Below are 16552 nucleotides of genomic sequence, written 5' to 3'. Positions count from 1 at the left end.
GGCAGGAGCGGTATCACATAACTGACATGTTATTTGCATGTATCAAATGCACCATCTGTTATCCACGCACACACATACACAACGGCAATACACTTACCGGTACAGATACAGGTACAGACAGCGGCCTGCCAGGCACTCCTGTGCAGGGCAGCAGGGCCCCTGCCCACTCGCCCACATGGGCTGTCTGACTTGGGACCTTCCTTGGCAGGACGAGGCATGGAGGGCCGTGACTCAGCTGCTCGGCTGGGTGGTGTCCAGACGGTGTTTGGCAGAGATAACACCCCCACCACCACCCCCCCCCCACATCCTCCCTTTATTCTGGGCTTTGTGTTTGTTTTTGTCCTGGCACACTAAACAAAAACTCCTCCGGGGACTGCTGTGGCGGCGGCAAGTGTAAGAGGCAGAGCGGTGATGACAGAGGAGAGGTGTCCCAAAGTAAGTGACCGAGTGAGTCCCTGGGGCTCCTGAATGGAGCATATGGGAAGGGGGCTGTGTCTGTGTGCACGGGTTGGCACCCACCGATAGGCCATGTAAGATGCCACAGGAGGTTGTACCATTACCTCCTGCAGCATCCTGAGTACTTCTCACCTGTACTGTCACCTTTAACATTGGCAGAGAAGTGGTGCGTGTCTCTGAACTTACTTCAGCTGTGCTGGAAGGGCTGTAAATGTTGAAACCATGCAGTTGTCGTTCCATCTAGCTAGTGTGGGTTCCTTGTGCCTTTAATGATGGTGCAGCTCTGGGCAAACCATTTGTCGACATGCACTTTCAGTTTGGGGCATTATTTTGTATCATGTCTCTTGTGTGGGCAAGGAAGGAGCTTTAGTGGGAGAGAAGACCTACATGAGGATGAAGTTCGTTTAGCCTGGGGTCTTTTATGCTTATTACCACTGCTCTAATTGCTTTATTCAAGTTAAAGTAGCCCCTTAAAGTCAGGCTCCTTATCTGAGGAACTGCTCCCTCATGTAAGACATCTCAGGTGGTTGATGCTTTTTTTGTTGTTGTTACAAAGATGCTTTACAAATTGTTACAATTGTTACAAATACCTGCTTGAGTAACCTGCACACTTCTGCAAATAGTGCTGTCATTTTTAAGGCATTTTTAAATTTATTTCTATTTTATATTGAAATTAGGAAATGGAGCATGGGCAAAATGTTTTTCACCTTGAACTTACGTTTCAGTTAAGCAAGCTGTCATTCTTTAATTTAAAAATTTAACGTTGGTTATATTTTCTAAAATTTAAAAATACATATGGAACACCCAGAGCAACTTACACTTGAATGGAAGAACATTTGCTGTGAATGGAAAACCATGGCTTTCCATGCTGATGCCATGCTTGTCATAGTCAAAATACTAAACTGTCTGTATAATACGCAGGTCTTCCAGCAAAAAAAAAGGTCTGCATTTTTACCTTGTAACACTGGGATGATAAAGCACTTTTTATCTAAAACAGAGCCTGCTGTGCATTGCCTTGGAACATTATCAGTGTTATGCAAATTGCTAATAGCACTTAGCATTGCATAGCAGCTTCTCTCTAAGTGACTCTGCATAGGGAGTGATTAGATGCTACAGTGCAGTACTTTGGCATTTACCTTTAAAGCCATTTCTGAAACTCTGGAAGTCTCAAGATGTCTCTATTGCTTGTTCCCACTTAATGTTCCACTTCAGCCATAGCCGGTATTAGTTTTGCCACGGACCATCAAAGCAGTACAAGAATGACATGGAGCAGGTAGATGTAGCTCTGATCTTGGAGTGGAGTTTGCAACTATAGGTCTCTGTGAACAGGACAACAGCTCCACTGAGAAGCCATCTTCTGGCTGTGAACAAGCAGTGGGGACAAGTGTGATTGGGATCAGCTGTGAGGACGCGGTGTTGTTTCCTGTCAACGTGCAGTGGGGTTGCAGCTTTGTGCTCTTATGGCAGAGGACAGAGGCCACCCAGCCCAGTGTGATGCCTGCTGGTGTCAAGTTATCCTACCAAGTTAACGAATCTGAGCTGGCCACATAAGTCCTCTCACAGTCTGTGCTCTGTGTCATGCTGCCACAAAGGTTTTGATCTGCTGCACGGAGCGCTCTGCAAACATAGTTGTTGGGTTGACAGACTGTAACAACTGTCACCGGCTCATCCCAGGTGTGTCAGCTATCTGGGCCCTGTCCCTCTTGAGATGTGTGGGTCACTGCAGACTTAGAGTGCCTGATGTAGTCCTGGGGAGTTGTATTAGTCGCTTGAAGCCAGTGGTGGCTGTTCCCAGAGCCACCCAAGGCACACCATCAGGGTTGTCAGCCGTGGTCAAACAGAGCATTGACAGTGGCTGCTCACCTTGCTGAGAGCAGTTTTGGTCAGAAACTGCCCACTGGAGCTGGCAGTCCCATCAAGCAGCCAACACCTTGTTACCAGCCATTGGGTTACGGCACCCCTCTCAGTTAACTCAGATACCAGAATGAACAGAATTTATACCAAAAGTGCATGAAGAACTTCAGACCAGAAATATTTTTGATCTCTTTTGTACATGTAAAAATAAAATCAAGTTCTATGAGGTGACCCAAGCAGCTGGTGTAGCTGTTTTACCCATGGTGTGACCTACCACAGCACATTTTCACTCTTATCTGCAGATGGAGCAGTATGTTGGTGAAATTAAAGGTGGCCTGAGACCAGCCATGAAGCTCACAGTCATAGGAATGGTGCACTCCAACCCCAAGAGGTAGGTGAAGGGGCTGGTGGGGGCTTCACCCTGTCATACATACTCCTACCAGTCTTCTAAATTCAAGACTTCTTGAGGGTCTGTGCTCTTTGGAGGAAGAAAGTCAAAGAGATTCATAATTTCTGGGTTTATTTAATTTTCCTGCTCTTAAACTAAGATTAAAAGGGCAATGCAGAATTCACCGTTCAGCCATTTTGACTGCCTTATCAACATCTTCTACTCCTTGCCCTTACATAATGGGAACTGGAGGGGGCACACAAGTGGCATTTCTCCTTCAGGAATAGGTGCAATTCTGAACCTGCATCTTGGCTGACTGCTGGGGGCTGCAGGCTCATCTGAATAAACAGCAACTGTGTTTAACGTTACACCTTTTTGCACCTACACCGACCAACTCCAGTGCTTCCCCTGGTGAAGAGGTTGCCATAACCTCTTTTAGGACACAAATTACAGTTGGCTCACGTGCAAATGCTGGCTTGATTTCAGTCAAGAGGGAAAGCAACAGCAGCCACTTAGCTACCTACTGGAAACTGGAAGAGAAACTAAGAGCACCCTGTTTTCATCCCTTTCTCCACCTTCTAAATCTGTAGAAGTGCCATGTTTCCATCTGACAAGAAATCAGTCTCTGCCTGTAGTCTTTATAGGTATCTACTGTGTGTGCCATGTCCTTTCACATCTCTGAAAGACTCAGTCGTTCAATTATTTTTACAGCTTTTCAGTGACTCTGCTTTGTGATCCAGTGGATGCAAACAAAGATGTTGGGCTGTTATTTACTGTTAACTTTAGTGACAAATCCATCACCCGAAATGCACGGATTGCTGGGAAATGGGGAAGAGAGGAGAAGACTATTCCCTACTTCCCATTTACAGCAGGAGATACATTTAAGGTAATTTTTGGAGTACTATGAACTGGGTGAAAAAAAAGAGGGGAGAAAGGCTGAAGGCTACGTATATGACCATGAATAGCTAACTATTGTATTGACATTGCCAGGTTAACTAGTCCACTATGGCACAGAGAGCAACAGTTCAAGCCCTGATGGGAGATCCATACCTTTCTCTAGTCTTAGTGGGAGTACTCGCTACAAGGAACTTTACAGTATCATCTCAGCAGAGGATAGGTTATTTATTAGGGGCATTTCGTCAGAACTAGTAGACTTTGTGCTTCACTATCCCCATCACATGGGGTTCTAAGTCCATGCTAGTGAAATTAACTTGCTACTGATCTCTAACACCCTTCCTATCCTTTTCCATTGCAGATGGAGCTCTTATGTGAACACCAGCAAATACGAGTCTTGCTTGATGGACGGCAGCTCTGTGACTTCACTCATCGCATTCAGCCCCTGAATTTGGTGAAAGCTTTGCAGATCTCAGGGGACATCAAGCTTACCAAAGTGGCTTGAAAGTAAAGAAACCACAGTATCACCAGGGGACAGAGGCAAACCTACTTTCTCCTGTCTGAGACGTTTTATCTTTTTACCCTGGCCGATTCTGGAGAGTGGGAACTGTTTTTCATTTGCTGATGTGTTTGAAATACACACTCAGCAATTGTTGGTGCAGATAAATCAGGTACAGGTAAATGTGGCTGGTCTAGGTAAATCAAGAGAGCCTTTGCTGGAATACTCTTTTGGTCTTCTAAACAGCAAGAATTATGATGTATCTCACATCCTCATGGTCCCCTAACCCCTGCAGACCTGCCTGGTCACAGAGCTCAGTCCTTTGCGGTGGGGTGGCTGTTACTCTTGTAACTAGACCTGGGCAGTATGCAGGTGGCTTTGAGACTGAGAAGAGAGAAGCAGGAGATTTTCTTATAAGTGAGTAAGGGAGTCTGGTGACCAGCAAGGCTCACGTTATCAGGAGGGAATTGCTTTTCCTGGAAGATCTGCTCAGTCAGCACAAAGCCACCTGTGCTTCCCAGTACAGAGCAATAAATGCCTTACCAGCATCCCGGTCTCTTGCATGTAGCATTCTCATGAAATCAAGGTTTTCAATAGCTGTGGATTTCACAGTCTTCACTGGACCAGTCCTAGAAAATGGTATCCATGGCTGAAACTGCATTGCTCGTTCTTGTATCTAATTAAAATTGCATCTTTGCTGGCATACTTCTTTAGCTCTGTTAAATATTTGAATGTACGAGACTGTTGTGCTGTCATTTCATTGCTGTAGATGTAGAAAAAAAGTCTTAAATAAATGGCTATTCTACTACATGTATGAGCATGTATCATAGCTGCTGTCTTTTGACTCTTATGATCGGTAGGTTTTAACACAGGATGAAGGGGAAAGTCTCTAGATGAAGAGACTTTTTTCTGTATATAACTGGGAGAACAAAAAAATCTGCAAAGAGGTGGTTCTGTGGATGGAGGGCTATCAGATAGCACAGTGACTTCAGGGAAGATAAAGCATATGCAGTCTTCAGAGGGCTTTTGGAGGCTCTGTGGAGTCTGGCTGTCAAATACAAATACTCTGATAACATGAAGAACTTCATGAAAATCGTGGCTGGTTGAGAGTTTTAATCATCTCACTTCACCCTCTGGTGTGGTGAAGAATGTCTCAGTTTTTACATAAATCTAAATTTACAGTGTAGGAAAACATTATTTTCATAATGCTCTGAGAAAAATAGTGTCTAAAGACCACAGGGAGATTCAAATGCACTGAACTTTTTTCTGTATACTTATTTATATCAAAGTCAAGTTTACTAGAAAAATAATGGAAAACATAACTGCTTAAAATAAAAAAAGCAATAGAACTGCTATTAGAGCTCTCAGTCTCAGTGGTGCTCCACATAATTGGACTTAGGGCAATAATCAGGAGGAAGTGGCTTGCTTTTATGGCTGACCTGATTTCTTCCAATATATTCAGCGCCAGCGACTGTCTGGAATAATTGTCACTGGTCTGATTTGATACTCAGGATCCTATACTGCTACTAGCTGTTACCAGCACAAGGATAATCTATATTCTGGAGAAGGGGATCCTTTGGTCTTTTCCAGCCTAACAGACAACCAAGAAGTAAAGCAGATGGATGGACAGACAGACCCCCTCTTTCATTTCACAGTAGTGATTATCCTGGCAGCTGGACTGTGGCTTAGCACAAGACTCTTTTGCCTCAGACACCAGGACCTTTCATGACTTTGATTCAGTCAGCCTTAACTAATTAAATTTGTGAGCCCCTTTTTATAAAGGGGAAAGGAGCAAGACATTTCTGCTTTAGGATGGAGCACAACCTGGGTCTGTCAGATATAGACTTAATATTTGTACAAAAGAATGATTTTCTTCTATCTTCCATATTATAGCTATTTGTTTCTTTGTAAAGTTCTGTTTGTCTGTATCCTCCTGTTGTCTTTTGTCTCTTGGTTACATGGTTAAGTTCTTGGTAGGATCTACATTACTCCTAGGCACCTAGGATGCTGGTCTTCCAGGAATTATTAGGTGCTATGGCGATACAAGTAACAAAAATTAACTAAGGGAAAAAGAACATGCCCGGACAATGAAAGCAGGAAGCTTGGTCATTTGTCATGGAGTCCCTCTTACTCATGTCAGTGGTTTGATTGCTTCAATCCACTGTGCTCGCTCTGCCTTGGAGCTGGCCTGGATATAATAATCAATGTCATTTTTGGTGATGATTTTGAAGAGGTTTCCTTGCACATTGCCCTTCACTCCTGCAGAGCAAAAAGAGAGGACAAATCAGGAAGGGGAACAAAGAAACACTTTGAGGCAGACATGAAGCTCACAGGAAAGAATCTGAATTTCAGATAGGTCCTGCCTATCTTCAGGTTCCCCTTAGCAAGGAGCTCTACTGTTCATCATGCCCTGCCACTCTGGACCATATCATCTTCAGACCTCATCTTTTGTCTTTAGGAAGATGCTCCCTATTTGAGATCCAGACATTGTGCTTGTGCTTTAACAGCAATCCTAGACAAATGCCCAAGCTGAGCATATTCACTAGCAGAACTGTGTTTTGCCTTGCTGTATTTATGTCTTGCCTGCATTTGGGTTCTAGCAGATCAAAAAGAAAAAGACAACAACTTAAGGAGAGAGAACACACAGAAAAGGGACGGCATTGGGGACTGCCTCAAGACTTTGAGTTAAACAACGTCCAAAAAGAAGGTGTTTCCTCCTTCTCTGTTAACTCCAGAATATTAATCAGTGTCTTAGAATTGCCTTTGAAAAAAGCCCATAAAAAGAGAAAAACCCAAGATCAGTGGAAATAATGCTAAAAAAATCCCCTCTGGTATGGGCAACCAGTCAGTACGGAGATTTTTTTAAGATATGCCTCTTTCCTTTCTTGCAAGGGCAGAGGAGAGGGCAACTAACTTGTGCCTACAGTCAGACATACACACAAATCCACACCTAAAGACTGTATCACTGCAGCATAAATATGTATGTATGGAAGTTTGGAGGGTCATGCTTACCTGCTGGGACCCCGTTGTCCTCCAGAGCTGAGACAAGACAGCCACGAAGAGAAAACCCACCTACTGGCCTGTTCTCTTCCTGCAAAGAAAAAGGAAATGATGCTTATCTGGAAAATACCATCAATAAAATAATTTCCCAGAGAACAGCAATTATTTTTATGGAGGTGGAGATGCAGTGCCAGTTTTTCCAGATCTAAAACATCTGTGTCACAAGAGAAGTCAACCAGGACATGTAATTGAATACATTACTACGTTGTTTTGGTCTCAGAAGCTTCTCTACTGTAGCTGGGAATGATGGATATCAAAAAAATGCACAAGGGTAGGCTAACAATCACATTTCAAACTTATGTGTAGTCTTTTAAATAACAGCCCATATTTAAAAAAAAATATCTGCAAGGTTTTAGTTTTCTGCTGTTCAATGAGACTTTGTGGGAAAAAAAATTGGCTGTTTTCACTAGTGAGCTGTCTCCTCTGATCTTTAGGTTCTGCAGTTTGGATTTACAGCATTACGAGGGTGAGTTGCAGTGAAAAAAAAATCATACAAAGAAACAGGCAACAAAAAAATGAACCAGCTCCATAAGCTTTTTTCACTGTTATGTTCTACTGTCATGTTCTTTGTGTTTTCTTTAAAAGTCACAACAAGTCTTTATATACATATTTTTAGCATCCTGTTGGGCTTGGAGATTCCCCACGCCTCAGGGGCTGATGAAGCCACATGCCTTTCTGGGTTGCTCACATTGATTTATTATATCTGTGAAGATTAATTCTACTATTCTATGGGCAAGTTTAAAACTGAATAGCAAAAATTCCTAGAAATTCTTTCGCATCAAGGAGACCCTATTCAATGTTGGAAAAAGAACATAAAAACTCCCAGTGCCAGCATGACCCTCAGGTGGTGGTATGTCACGTTAGAAAGGTCACAGCCTAGGAAGAACCCCCACAGTCCCAGGCTATGTGGGTACAGAAAAAGAGCAATACCAAGACAGCTGCTGCCCCTCAACTAAGGAAAAGGAATTTCACTGGGGAAAAGACAGGACACAGGGATAGAAAATTCTACAAGGTCAACCTCCCAGGGTAAGGCCAGAGAAGTCTTCTTCCCCAGGAAATGGACAGAGGAACCCAGAAAGATTTGGGTGAGAGAAACATTTACAGCATTATTGTGTCATCATAACCATGTTTAGGTCTGTAAGAGGATTTTTGGAGGTAGTAATTCACCACTCACATACCTTAGTGGGGTCATAGTAGTGCAAAAAAGCAGGTTCAGCTCGCAAAACAAATTTCCTCACCTTCCAGTTTTTCCTCTTATGGCCCTGCAAAACAGAAGAATTAAAGTTATCACCAGTAAATACCCCCTTGCAATGGCCATTCTCCTGCAGTCTGTAGGGGAGACCTAAATAGGTACAAAAAAAGGAGGGTTTGGAGCCAACAGAGAAATATTTTTTTCTGACATCTTAGTAACTCCCAGGATTTTCTGCTTAACATCTTCCTTACACCCTGATAATTCCTTCCTCTCTCCCTTCCTCGTGCTGAGAGCCAAGAAAGCAGAGTGCAAGGACCAAGTGATTATGTACCCGATCCCTGCTCTTAATTTCAGGTTAGATATGGCTCTTGGATTAAAACCCCATGCTGCTGTTGCGGTTTTGTGGGACAGCTGTGCACACTCTGAGGGGATTATGCCAGGTCCTTTTACAGCTCTTCACTTTCCCCTCCATCCCTCTCAGCTGCTGATAGGGCAGGACAGCACTGCATCCACACGTACGAGTGACTGTCCACAGGTAAATATCCACTTCATGCAAAAGTCAATCTGCTCAGCTCTGAAATTTGTCTGTGGCCAGCAGAATGTCATAGCTACTTACACAACCCAGATGGGATAGGTTAAACCAGAGAAACAGTGGGTCCACTTGGAAGTCAGTGTAACCCCTGATGAGATTTGGAGTTTGTGTGGGACTTTTGCTTTCGATACTTTTATTCCTTTCAGTATACACTCAATATGTACTGAATATCCAATTAACCTTGCCTGAGCAGCAAGTTCTGTAGCTCACTTCTTTATGACTAGATACCCTTCACCACATTATCTCCAATTAGCAGTACCAACAGGCAAGTTAGCTCTGCTGGCCACAACTCTCTAGCCATGCTCATATAAATCATATAGATCAATAAATCTATTCTCTAGGACCCCTAAAAGCTGTTATTTTTCTTGTTTCCCAGTGAAGATTAAAAGACTGTATTTACCTGTTTCACTAAGAATCCTTGTTTCACAATTGTGCCACTTAATTCAGAGATATTGAATTGTAGCTCTTCCCTGGAAATGGTACTTTTCTTACTGCTCTCAGCCTGAAAACAGAAAAAAAAGATGGTTCCACTTTCCTTTTTAATCTAAACACACTTTTAAGTACAAAGTTCTGCATTTTATCTTCCTTGAACTGATTTTAGCTCATTTCCCAAGTAAATTCTACTCTATAGGCCTGCTGCTCAGCTTTGTAGGTCTGAGATTTACAAGCAATAAATTACAGGCATAAAGCCTACACACACCGTGCGGCCTTGAGTTTTAGCACAACTACAGCACAGCCTCCATTAAATGCAGACACAGCACTGCACTCAAGGGATACACCCTGCTTAAAACCCAATTATGTAATTTGTAGATCCCTCCATATCCATGTAGCTCCAGCAGAAGCTCCAGCATTAGCACTATTAAAAGCTGCTCCTTCTGTGATTGCTTTCATAGCTTGCACATTTTGCCTTGGGTTCCATGCTGTGCATGCCCCCTTTACCACTGCTCCAAATCAAGTGCAAGGCAGAGGAGGTGCCCTCACAGGCAGCTGCATCACTTACAAACATGTACAGTGCAGTGGAGTCATCAAGGAACTGCTCAGAGAGGTCGGTGTAGCGTGTGGCTTCAGTGCTGCGGGTTCCCACAGGCTTGATGAAGTTCTCCTCCATCAGCATGGATGCCAAGGTGACGGCCTCGAATCGTGACACAGCAAAGCTGTTGGAGATGAGCCAGTCCACCAGGGCAGAACCTGCAGGGAGAAAGGCAGTGCTCACACCAAGACAACATGCTCTTCTAAGGTGAGACAGGTGGTCTCCTGCCACACAGGTCTTCATTTGCTGAAACATTTTGACACCATCACAAAGACTGTCAGTGAAGTGCGAGGTTGACCAAAAGTCCTATGTGTGCTTCCACATATCCAAAAAGCAAGAGAGAAGTGTTGGAGAGGTTGAATGCACCCCTACTTGCCACTGGGCCACAACTGATCCCACCATGAAGGCAGTACCATAGCACTGTTGTCTCTGCAATGCGGCGTGTCAGAGGTGAGGAAGTTCTGCCTGCAGCAGGTGTACCTGTGAAGGTCTCTTTGTATCTGTTGCCTTGCTCCAAGTTGCGGGTCAGCTTAATTCCAGTACTGCTGTCAGACATCCTCTCCACTATGTGACTGTAAAAGTGAGCACAGGATGACGTTAGTAGGGTAGAAAGACAGGCAAGAAATTGCCACATACTTCTGTCAGTGCTTGGGATGTCCTGATGATTGCAGACAAAGATGGGAAATAACCTAGATACTTCCCCAGAGGTTTCATCCTAAGTATGGCATAAGAAATATTTCTTTTGTCAATAGCAGCACTAAACAAGATGACCCACAAAGCACTTTTCCATTTTGAAGCACTTCAAATGGAACTACAGCCAACCTCCATTTACCTTCTCAACACAAATCAAATTAATGTCATTATCCTATTTCTTAATTAGCTCTCTGTTTCCTCTTATTCAGTATGATGCACTCTGAATTCTGGCTATCAGCTTTGAAAGGTCCCCAACATGGAATGAACAATGCCATCACTCAGTCTTTCCCTGACCTACATCTTCTGAGATAAGACACCTCTCCAATGAGAGCCTTTGCAGCTGAGCAGGAAGGTCTTCAAACCAGCAGTGAGGTGCCTGTGCAGAACCCGCCTACTCCCAAAAAATGATGAGCAGCAAAAAGTGTGTTCCTGTGCCCTTGCAAAAGTATGTGCAAACCTAGGGCAGAGAAGCCAGTTCAGAGCCCCCTGGCCACATGGGAGCAGATCTGTGCAGATCAGAACTTCCCCTGACCCTGTCCATCTATCAGTTCAGGCACTTTGCAATCTACAGCAATAGTAGGAGGAGAAACCATATACACTTACTGGAGGCTGATATTCTCTAGTAGTTTGAAAGAGTTCTTCTTTCTGTGAAGCTCTTCTACCTGTACTGGGTGACCAGCATGAATAGCTCCAGTGATGTCCAAAGCCCAGGAGTCTCGCTCCTCCCTGGAGCAACATTCAAGGAAATAGTCTGTGTTGGTTTTTGTCTTTAGTTTAATGAGCAGCTGTGGAGAAAGAAATACAAAGCAGTAACATCATTAAGCTGTGGTCCTCCACTTGTCTTTTGCTTCTTTTGGCATGGTTAAGTCTATATGGCATCCCACCTGAGCAGTACAGAGCAATTCTTGCTCAGAAGAATAGTGGGCACAACTCTGGGTTTGGGTTTTTTGGGTTTGACTTTGGTTTGGTTTTTTGCTTCGTGTCCCCGTCCCCCGTCCCCCCCCCCCCCCCCAGTCTCAGGGGTTTCAGTTCCAAGCATGGTTTTCATGCATGGAGTTTGAGGTGTATAAAAGAGAACAGACCACCCAGATACTAGATTACGTAGGAGTGTACTGCTGACTATGGAGATTTCACATTCAGATCTCTAGTTTCTCAACAACTACAAACTCTCACTGTGCTCCTTCTGCCATGAGGAGCACTGAAATAGCCAGCAACTGACAGAGTCATTTCCCTTCTGGCCTGCTCAGAGGAAGTCTGCATTCCCACCACCCGTGGGTGAGCAGAGCAGCTCAGGAGGCACTTGCCCTTACACAGCCCACCTCCTGGAAACCTTCCACAGCAGTGAAGTCCCACTGGCAAGGGAAAAGGGAGTCTCCTGGCTGCCCAGGAGTGCTCCTTGAGCACGGTCAGGGGTTAAGACACGTACCAGAGACTATAAATTTCCCCTTTTCCTCCCATCCTCCTCAGATGTTTTTGAGCTCTTCATGTCCTTCCCCCACACACTGTTGGGCCGATGCATTTGCTTTTGTTCTTCCCACCAGTGAGTGTGTGTGTATGTGTGTGCGTGCGAGTGGTGGTAGTGGGTTAGTTGGGGTTTTTCTTTGTTAATAGCTGTGACTCGGGTTTGGGCAAAGACAGAATGAGGGAGTTCAGTACTCGTCTGGTTACACTGCTAATGGCAGCTTGCTTTTGGGTGGGCCTAATTCTGGAAACACATACCCCAGTGATACAGTTGCAGTAATCAAAGAACTCAGGAGGAGAGGAAAAGGCTAGGGAGAAGTTGGAAAGTGAGTAGCACTGAGAAGGGATACATTTTTCCAGTCCTACCGGTCTGTTCTCATACTCCAGGCACGGACAAGTAATAGTGCAGCCATCCAAAAGGATCCTGCCTTTCGGAGAAGCCTCCTTCTTGCCTCCTTCGAGTCTGTAGTACAGCAGCTTATCCTGATGCAGAACAAACCATCTCACTTTCCAGTTACGAACAACATGGCCCTGGAGTGGAAGAGATCCGCATAGCTGCCTTCAACACGAGCATTGAGAAATGAAACTTTGGGGTTTTTTCCCTCTTTTCCTTTTTGGGGCATGTGTGTGAAATTATCATAAACTAATAGGAAGTTGTATGAAAAGAAATGCAAGAAGTCATCATGAGTCCTATTCTCCCTGAAATACTCATTTTAAGGAAAGGAAAAGAAATAAAAAAGCACAGCTCCATCACTATAAAGTCATGGAACTTTGCTCTTTCTCCAGCAAGGAGAAAGAATCGCTGGCAAGAATCTTCTTGCAAAAGCTTGCACAAGTTTTCTCAAAGAGCTGTCACATAGGCACAGACCTGCTCGCTGACAGCACCGGGCAGGAACAGGGCTAAATCTGAAATGCATGAGGGCTCTTGGACACAAACTCCTCCTCTCCAGTGCCCCTGGGTGACGTTCAGTGTGTTTCATTTTGTCATTTTTGATGTGGCTGTAGGTGCCACATAGTTTTGGGAGCACTTTGCTAGGTGAATTGGCTTTTCCTTACACCCCTCTTAGTGCTAATGAGGGCTTTATTTCTACCTTACCTGCCTCCAACCTCCTGGGCTAAAACATTCCCTGTTCTACTGTTTCCTGGAAAGGAAACACACTTTTTAATGGCAAAAGGCTGAATGAAGGCTGCTATCAAATACCTCCCGGGTTATGCCAGAACACAGAAATATCCTCTTCTTCCTCCTCTGCAAACAGCCGCTGGCTGTCTTCAGCCCGGCTGTACAGGAGAACAAACAGAGGGAGGGCTGGCACTGGCAGGCTCAGTCCTGTCTGACGGTGTCAGGTCCGGCTCTGCAGTGCAGGGACCTGACTTGCATTTCTACAGGCGATGGAGCCTTACAGCCAGCAAGCGAAGCATTGTGTAGAGGAAGCTCTGACACCTGGAAGAGGGTGGGCATAGCTAGAAGAAAGGAACATGTGAGGTCCAGTTGTGGCAGGAATCAAAGCTCATTAATTCTCCATGAGTAAAGGGGAAACCCAGCAATTTCCAAGAAAAGGTGGGGTAATGACTCTCTAAAATCCAAGGCACTTAACATCTAATGTCTTCTAGTTCTAATGCAATTTATCTAATTTGGGTTTGTTCTCTCCTTCCCTTTGCCTTCTTCAACATGTTTTCACTTACTGGAAAGTCCCTTGGCCATTTTTCCTGGGAGCCTGTTCTTTGCTATGGCTCTTTTCCCTTCTCCTTGGAGATTTCCTCTTTTTCAGGAGGTTGCCTTACCTGTTTTCTTTATTTTTACCTGACTTCTAAACACTTACATTTATAATACATTATAATACATAATCATTTATAATGCGTTTATATCGTCTCCTGGCTTCAGCTCTCTTCAGAAGAAAGCTGTGAGGTTTTTTTACCCGATGCTAACCCTTCCTCATTTTTTTCCCCTCTGAAGTTTTTGTTTCCTTCTGCCTCAGTTTCCTTTAGTTGTCTTCTTTGTGGTCTCCTTCCTGCCAAACTATTTCTCAGCAACGTTGTACGGCCTGTGGGCAGGTACAGCTCAGTGTGCTGCCAACAACCTAACTCTCTCACACTCCATGCCTCAGCTTCCTTGAGTTCAGTAGTCACTTAAGAGCCACAAAACAGCACCATAGCCCAGAGCAGAGAACAGGACCTAGGAGTGCTCTGCCCTCGCTGCAGAAGGGAGGATGAGGAACAGCTCGGGCCACGCAGCCCTTCTCTGTGTAGGGCTGGCTGGCCAGCTGGGAGCCCTGCTAGGAGATCCCCTGACCAGGATTACCTTCATGTTAGCACCAGAAGCACTGCCACGTATTGCAGAAAAGCACTTCCCAAGGCGTGGCAAAGCTTGGAACAAACCTTTGAATCAGTTTTTGTGCGCAGTCAGGGACCACGTTAGTCATTGAGACAGAGTCTTGGTACTACATGCAAGTCCCCTTAATCCCCTTGCTAAATTGACCTTCTGTGTCCCAGCTACAACTGACTTGGTCCTACAGGGAGAAGTGTTGGAAAGGCTAAAATCTGTGACACCACCTTTCAGCTCTTTTCTCCACGTTTTGGCTAAAATTTTCTTATAGTGCAGCTTGAGGGGTGTGGGAGAAAGAAGTTATTTCAAACACATTTTACGCTTGCACTGCTCTAATACCCTTCAGAAAGGATAATCTGTTCCCTATCCCCACATACGAAATGGGAAACCCTGCTCAGTGGTGTCACTAAAGGAGGCACAAACTATCTTTAAGAGACTTCCAAAACACCTTCCCCCTCTCCATCCATCCATGGCTGCTTCCACTGCTGCTCTGTAGCTGTTTGCCAGGTAGTTTTTTACGTAGACTTTGCAGAGGTGTGCCCTAGGTGCAGACATACTGGCTTCTTTTTTTAAACCAAGTATCCTGATAGCTAATTCCCACCAACACAGGGAAACTCAAGGGAGGGCAGTGAACACCTGCGGTTGACCCAGCTTCCCCGGCAGACATCTGCACAGACCCGGAGCAGGCAGGAGCCCCTCAAGCCCAGCACCCAGCCTTGCCAGGAGCCCTGGCTTCATCCCATCCCTGCTCAAGGGCTTGCTTTCACATTTGAGCAGAACCACACGAAGGAGAGCCAGGGCACTTACCCGTTTGACGAGGAAGCCCTCCTTCAGGACTCCAGCTTCCTCCTGCATTGTGGCCAGCCAGGAAGACGGATGAGCCTCTGCTGAGCCGCGCCTGAGCCACAGCCTCCTGTTCCTCTGCATACAATTCAAGAATGCTCATTTTTCTTTGCTACCCTCCTCCTCCATTGTGACGTACTCTCCCTTCCCTGTTTTTTTTTGTTTGGTTTTTTTTTTCCCCTCTCCCTCCCTACCTATGAGACACTAGATAAACAGTGAGCTGGCTCGGATACATTACCTGCCCTCCGGCAAGTAAAAGGAAGAGAAGTCTCAAAACGATCTCAAAAGAATTTAACAGAATTTAGCACAGCAAAAAACCACCACCAAGTGAGTTGGCCAGTAAAAGCAGACACACAATAACAAATCAGGTATTTCATGGGAGAAGCAGAATTATAAAATTGCATCTGTCAAAACTTCAGACTAATCAACTCAACCACTTAAAATTTCTCATCTAATAAAGCCATCTCACAGGGGTCTCACAGATCAGAACACCTGCAGTGTAACACAGAGAATATCATGATTCCATGGGGACTTTTACAAACCTTAATTTCTTTTACTAGAAATTTATTTTACCGAAGTCCTGAAGCACCTTAAAGCCTACTCTACTTCCAGTGACTTGAACTGAATATCCTAAATCGCTACATCAGTAACTATTCAGGCTTTTAGTAAAGCAATCTGATGAACGAAGACTGTGCAACGACCTCTTGTAACTCCTGAGCAACTCTGAGCCAGAGTGCCTTATTTGTGTCTGAACACGAACCTAGATGTTTGTTGCATATTTTAAGTCTTTGGCCATGCTAAACCTGTTCGATAAATCAATCAAGTCTTGTCCTGATGAAACAAACCAGCATTAGTATTTCAGACAACGCTGCTCTTCCGAAGTAATAGTCTTGCTGTACTGCCAGCATTCCCTGACTTATAAAGGCAATATGTGTGGGCAGAGCTAGGGGCTGCGATAAGAACCATGGCACAGAATACAGCAAATAAACAAAAGCACTCATTGCTACGTAGAGTCCAGAGTTCAGTGAGGCAAATAACTCCAGTATGCCTCAGAATTTGCATACCAGATAAGATTACTGGTCACACATGTACTGCGGAAAAGGAACAAACAAGTAATTTCTTTATCTTTATCCTTTTTTTTTTTTTTTAATAACTTTTAGTGAGGAAGAGCAAGACACCAAAGAATTCAAACCCGATAACGTACCTGAGGCAATCCAGAGAACAGTCTGGCAAAGAGCATGAGAAATACAATGGGTTACTGAACACC

At 44.5% G+C, this 16552-nt stretch overlaps 2 protein-coding genes across 2 annotated transcripts; one reads left to right on the top strand and one right to left on the bottom strand.

Moving 5' to 3' along the window:
- Positions 1-411: 411 nt before the first annotated feature.
- LOC311190776 (galectin-related protein A-like) lies at positions 412-4097 on the top strand (the record flags this gene model as incomplete). Its single annotated transcript, XM_084262797.1, has 4 exons — positions 412-435; positions 2613-2701; positions 3410-3584; positions 3954-4097. The coding sequence occupies 4 exons, from the start codon at positions 412-414 to the stop codon at positions 4095-4097; spliced, it is 432 nt and encodes a 143-aa protein (XP_084118923.1).
- A 2089-nt stretch (positions 4098-6186) lies between these two features.
- On the bottom strand, positions 6187-15433 carry PLEK2 (pleckstrin 2). Its single transcript, XM_084262867.1, has 9 exons — positions 15250-15433; positions 12486-12650; positions 11262-11443; positions 10446-10537; positions 9936-10123; positions 9336-9437; positions 8330-8413; positions 7104-7182; positions 6187-6350 (listed from the first exon to the last, which is right to left on the bottom strand). Exons 1-9 carry the CDS (start codon positions 15367-15369, stop codon positions 6223-6225), a joined length of 1140 nt encoding a protein of 379 aa, XP_084118993.1. The 5' UTR covers positions 15370-15433; the 3' UTR covers positions 6187-6222.
- Between the last annotated feature and the right edge of the window lie 1119 nt (positions 15434-16552).

The sequence above is a fragment of the Gallinula chloropus genome, assembly GCF_964237585.1.
Source record: "Gallinula chloropus genome assembly, chromosome: 4".
In the NCBI taxonomy this organism is placed as follows: domain Eukaryota; kingdom Metazoa; phylum Chordata; class Aves; order Gruiformes; family Rallidae; genus Gallinula; species Gallinula chloropus.
This window is presented reverse-complemented; position numbering and strand designations above follow the sequence as displayed.

What these genes read in the sequence shown, in the direction of transcription:
- PLEK2 (XM_084262867.1), bottom strand. Translation starts at nt 15,369, where the DNA reads ATGCAGAGGAACAGGAGGCTGTGGCTCAGGCGCGGCTCAGCAGAGGCT. An exon ending in AGGGCTTCCTCGTCAAACGG is followed by an intron (nt 12,651 to 15,249) that starts GTAAGTGCCCTG and finishes CTTCCACTCCAG; the next exon opens with GGCCATGTTGTTCGTAACTG. An exon ending in AAGGATTCTTAGTGAAACAG is followed by an intron (nt 8,414 to 9,335) that starts GTAAATACAGTC and finishes TCTGTTTTGCAG; the next exon opens with GGCCATAAGAGGAAAAACTG.